The sequence below is a fragment of the Chrysochloris asiatica genome, unplaced genomic scaffold (genome assembly GCF_000296735.1).
Source record: "Chrysochloris asiatica unplaced genomic scaffold, ChrAsi1.0 scaffold00038, whole genome shotgun sequence".
NCBI lineage: Eukaryota > Metazoa > Chordata > Mammalia > Afrosoricida > Chrysochloridae > Chrysochloris > Chrysochloris asiatica.
In genome coordinates, this window is record NW_006408556.1 from 2575925 (window position 1) to 2580939 (window position 5015).

At 52.8% G+C, this 5015-nt stretch overlaps 1 protein-coding gene across 1 annotated transcript; it reads left to right on the forward strand.

Annotated features, from left to right (window-relative positions):
- The first annotated feature begins 565 nt into the window (after positions 1 to 565).
- On the forward strand, positions 566 to 4590 carry HMGA1 (high mobility group AT-hook 1). The gene is made up of 4 exons (XM_006860373.1): positions 566 to 700; positions 2502 to 2585; positions 3208 to 3258; positions 4537 to 4590. The coding sequence occupies exons 1-4, from the start codon at positions 566 to 568 to the stop codon at positions 4588 to 4590; spliced, it is 324 nt and encodes a 107-aa protein (XP_006860435.1).
- The last annotated feature ends 425 nt before the right edge of the window (positions 4591 to 5015 follow it).

Consider the following 5015-nt stretch of genomic DNA (forward strand, 5'->3'; position numbering starts at 1 on the left):
GCAAAAAGTTTGTGGGAAAAATGGAACTTGATCACAAACTTTTTGAAGCCCTTTGGCAGCAGGGTGGACAGGGGATGGATGTAAATGGGTGGTTACATGGCCACTCTGGGTCTCAGTCCATACTTTTACCTTTCTTCCCACATCCCCTCGGAACTGCCCAGGACTTTGGTTTTGTCTTAAAGAGAAGGAAGGGCCAGCCAATGGCTACAAAGAGGGGACCGACCCTGGCAGTGTATTAGACCTACACCTTTGTCCCAGGGTAGCCTCAACCCATGTCTATGGATTGGCCTGTGGGGGTAGTAGAGAAGTACAGAACAAAATCCTGCTGACCAGGAGACAAGCTGAGCAGTGCCCAACAGCCCTGCCCTGCCATGTGGCAGGATGCTGGGGGCTGCCCTGGGCAGGATGAGGATTTGGGGTATACCTAGGAACAGGCAGTTTCCTATAGTGTGCTTGGGTGGTGAGAAACAGATGCAGGGAGATGTTTTATTTATTTATTTATTTTTTTCTTATTGCCTCCTAGCATCCCAGCCATCTTTTTTGTCTGCTCCATAGAGAAAGAAAGATGAGTGAATCAAGCTCAAAATCCAGCCAGCCCTTGGCCTCCAAGCAAGAAAAGGACGGTACTGAGAAGCGAGGGCGGGGCAGACCACGCAAGCAGCCTCCGGTGAGTCCCGGGACTGCGCTGGTAGGAAGTCAGGTGGGTGTCTGAATCTTTGCTTTGCTTTAACTCCTTGGGCTAGGGAGGTGCCGGGTGTGTCAGAACAGGCGGGACTGAAGGAGTACAGAGTCATTCCTGTGTGTGTATGCTTACTACACACTACTCACATACATATGCACTAGCTTGCCCATGTTTGCATATACTCTACACACATTCTGATCCTGGCCGCAGACTGCCAGGTGAGTTCTGAAGCCCTGCCTGTAAGTTCAAGACAGTGATTGTACCATTGGTAAAAGTCAAGTTGTTCAGTCATTGTAAAATAAAAGTCAATTCATTGAGAAATGGGGAAGGGGGGGGGAATATATATATATATATAGTTAGGGTTATTTATCATTTTTTTCCAGTGCATAAAACATTACTCTGTCAAGTTTCATCTCGGGCCCATTACAGAGTTCCCTGGGATACACATGTTTAAAGACCACACTGCATAGGGCTGGGCTCTGGCCCTGGTTCTGTAAATGGAATTAAGGCCCAACAGTTACAATAATGCTGGGGCGTTGGTGTAGAGGACCCTCAGAACTCGGCCAGATAGGCAATAGCAGGGGACTTCAAAAATTTGTGGAGAGATGGAATTTAAAGATAATGGAATTTTGTACAGCTGCCTATAAGGTTCCACAGGGGTAGGAAAGCCAGCTGCATTGTGGAGGTCACCCTAGGAAACGAGGCTAGGCTAGGTCCTGGGTTGGGGGAGAGGGGTCACCTGTTATTTGGTGGAGATTTTAGTGTCTCCCACAGAGGCAGCTGCTGACCAAAGCCCTGTTTTGGCCCTTTACTGGGAAGAGAAGAGGTGAAGAGAGGAATTGAAGGTGTCTCAACCATTTCATACTGGGCAGGTTATACCTGCAGGCCTCAATTTTCTCTCTGTGTAAGATGGAGAGAGTTTGCAGTGCTGACCTATTTCTGGGTCTTTGGGTGAACATGAAATCTGAGGGCTCTGTCCCTGTGTGTTGGAATTTGGCTGTCACCTTCAGAGCCCGCCATCCTCGAGGACTCCCTCGACCTCCCTGTTACCCTCCTGCTCCTGAAGGTAACACTGGTGTCGGGGTGACAGAATGGTATTGAGTTACCAAACTGTGCCCATGGGCAGCCACTCAGGGTACAGCCAGTAAACCTCTACTACCTAGTTGCATTGTTCACAGCTTTCTATTCTGTCTCAAGCGAATTAATATTTCAGTGGCAGGGTCTTTGGGGTCCTGGCCATTAAAGCTTTCTCCTGGGAGGCAGCCCAAAAGGAGGTCCAGGTTTGCAGGTGGAGGCAGGAGGCTTCTTCCAAGGATGGAAGGTGGAAATCCTTTTTTCTCTTGCACCCCCAGCAGGGAGTCCAGCATGTGCCATCTGAGTGTTGGTGGGAAGTGGGCAGTTAGCCTTTATGATTACATCCCAGTGTTAGACATTTTCCATACACAATTACTTTTCACAACACTCTACAAGGTAAGTCTCAGTGCCATTTTACAGATGGAAAAACTGGGCATGAAGGATCTTATGCAAAACCACTGGTCAGTGGCAGAGTTGGGGCGTTGGTGGCGTAAGAATGTCTTTCTGTCCCACATCTTTCCCGGGGGGTCTTCTTGACACCACTTTATCACAGAAACCAGGGAAACAAAGAAATTGAGGCTAAGGATCTCTTTGGCAAAGATGGTCAAACAGGCCTTGCCTCCCCAGAGGTTTGCCTGCCGTGACTTCTGCTGCTTAATCCTGCTGAGGTGGGCTCTGTCTTGTGAAAGAGGTAGAAGAGGTACGTCCCTGTGCACTTGTCTCTGACTGCCCCATCTATCTGCAGAAGGAACCCAGTGAAGTGCCGACACCCAAGAGACCTCGGGGGCGACCCAAGGGGAGCAAAAACAAGGGTGCCACCAAGACCCGGGTAAGGCTGCAAGACATGGGGGCTGCTCATGGGGGAGGCCTACAGGTGGCTGAAGCTGTGGGGGGAGGACTGGGAAGGGACTGGCTTTTCTCTCCGATTCCTGTACTGATACCCCTCTCTTGCACGGGGATGGGTCTTTGGTAAAAAGGGAAAGTGGATATAATAGTGGTACTCAACTTGGAAGTGCCTAGGTCTTCCGAAGAAAGGCAAGTTCGGGATACTAGAGGTGTAGCTTTGCTACACCCTGGTCTTGGAATGTTCCATTCCATCTTGGGGTCTCCTGGAGCCTGGTGGGGTGGGGTGGGGTAAGCAGTGAAGGCCAGATTCATGGTGGCATCAGCTTTTCAGAAAAAGTTGTTTGGCTTTTTGTTTTTTGTTTTTTTCTAAAACACGACTCATATCCTCTGAGTCATGGGTGGAGGAGGGAGTGGGGGGCGTATGAGTTCGGGGGTGGCGGGGGGAAAGGGCGAGTGACTGGCCCAGTCATCACCAGCTGGACTCGGGGTGGGCCTGCTTGCAGGGAGAGTCCTGGCCTACCCTGAATAGGTGGGCAGTTAACCTGCTTCTGCTCCTCCCATCCTGGGGCATTTTTTGACTTACTGGTTCTTCTCTGACCCTCTAGAAAACCACCACAACTCCAGGAAGGAAACCAAGGGGCAGACCCAAAAAGCTGGTAAGTGAAGGGCTAATGGTGCTCATCTTGGTTCTTAGGATAAGAGAGCATTAAGTAAGAATGAATGGGGCCTGACACCAGGAACCCACAATGGAAAGATTGCCTTCTCTGCCCCTGAGGCCAGGGGTGTGGAGACATCAGTTTAGAGTCAGAAGGGAAAAGGGTTTGCTGAGGTCTGAAAAGTGAGGGGCCCTGCCCTGCCCTGGTGTGGTGGGAACTCTACGTCTTCTCTTGTTCCTGAAGCAGACATACAACTTTTAGGGCAGACCCAGGTCATCTAGTCTGTCCTCTATTATAGATAAGAAGTGGGGACCACAAACTGAAGGACATATATCCTTCCTCACCCACCGTGGTCCTTTAGGGGGAAGGACAAAGCTGGGGAGGAAAAACCACCGAGAAGCTCAGTTCTGGGGACCCTAGTGCTAGAAGGATTGAGATGTGATCCTGCCACACCTTATGGGGAGTCACAGAGGTGTCATCCATTTTGGGAATCCCAAATAGCTGGTGGAGGGGAGTGGGCAAACCTCTCCAGGCTAGATTCCAGTTGGGGCCCTCCTGGCCCCTTCCTGCCCCTGGCCTACCTCCTCAGCTTCCTGAGGTACTCATTCCTCGAGCTGAGCTGCTACTAGGGTGAGGGTGGGGTTAGGGGGTGCTGGCTGGGCCCCAGGAGTGAGTAACAGGAAATAAGTTGTTTTGGAGTTTGTGCCTGGCACGGGGGCTGTGGGCCCATGCGGTGTCCCAACATTCCCGCCCAATGAGTGAGCCCCAGCGGCACACACTTCCCCTTCCTCCCTGCCTTGGCCTGAGGTCAGCCCACTTCCTATTACCCAGGACCCGACTGCCCCCAGCACCTGCCTCTGTGCACCAGGACTACTTGCTTGGCAGGGCTCCTCACTCTAGCCACCCCATTCCCTTCCCGTTTTTTCCCCATCCACCCTGAGAGCTCTGCTGCCCCCAGGTTCCCTTGCGGGGGCCTGGCTCCTGGCTGTGTGTGCAAGCAGCATGTGTGTGGTTTCTTTTCCTCTCTTTAAATTCTTCCTTTTTTATGAATGAAACCCAGCCATGGAGCTTGCTGAGTCATGCACACACACTCAGCCCTGACTCATCCCCCTTCTCCTGAGAGCCAGGGAGTACTGGAGGTGGGGGGTGAGTCTGCCCTATGCCCCGCCCCTGTACGCCTCATTCCCTCCCAGCCTCTGGGTGGAGAAGGAGGGGCCAGTCCTTGCTCCTGCTTACTGTCTGTGTCCTGCCCTGCCCTGCCCTGCCCTGCCCCTGCAGGAGAAGGAGGAAGAAGAGGGTATCTCGCAGGAGTCCTCAGAGGAAGAGCAGTGACCGTGCAGCCTGCTCCCGACCCCAAGGAGCCGTTTCCTTCTGGGACTGGACAGCTTCGCTCCATTCCCACGCTCCCTTCCCTTCCCCGAGACCCACGCATAACCAATCTCCTGGGCACCGGCACCCCAACACCTCACTACACACTACACAGCACACCAGCCGCTGTAGGGCCTCCACCACAGCGGGGAGCAGTTTTCCTTTGGTTCCATTCTCAGTGGTCCCTTCCGCCCACACACACATCTCCCCTCCTGGACAAGGCTAACATCCCACTTAGCTGCACCCTGCATCTGCTGTGCCCCCGTCCTCTCAGGCGTGGGGACATTGCCATCTGGGCCCTCCCATTCTTCCCTTTGGCTGCCCATAGAGGAGCCTGGGTGGGCTTCCCTGGCCTTAAAAGGGACCCAAGCCCCATCTTCTGACATGCC

Bases quoted from the DNA above. Each gene is read 5' to 3' on its own strand.
- HMGA1 (XM_006860373.1), top strand. From the start codon at position 566: ATGAGTGAATCAAGCTCAAAATCCAGCCAGCCCTTGGCCTCCAAGCAA. The intron at 701-2,501 runs GTGGGTGTCTGA...ATCTATCTGCAG, and splicing joins CTGCGCTGGTAGGAAGTCAG to AAGGAACCCAGTGAAGTGCC. The intron at 3,259-4,536 runs GTAAGTGAAGGG...CTGCCCCTGCAG, and splicing joins GGGGCAGACCCAAAAAGCTG to GAGAAGGAGGAAGAAGAGGG.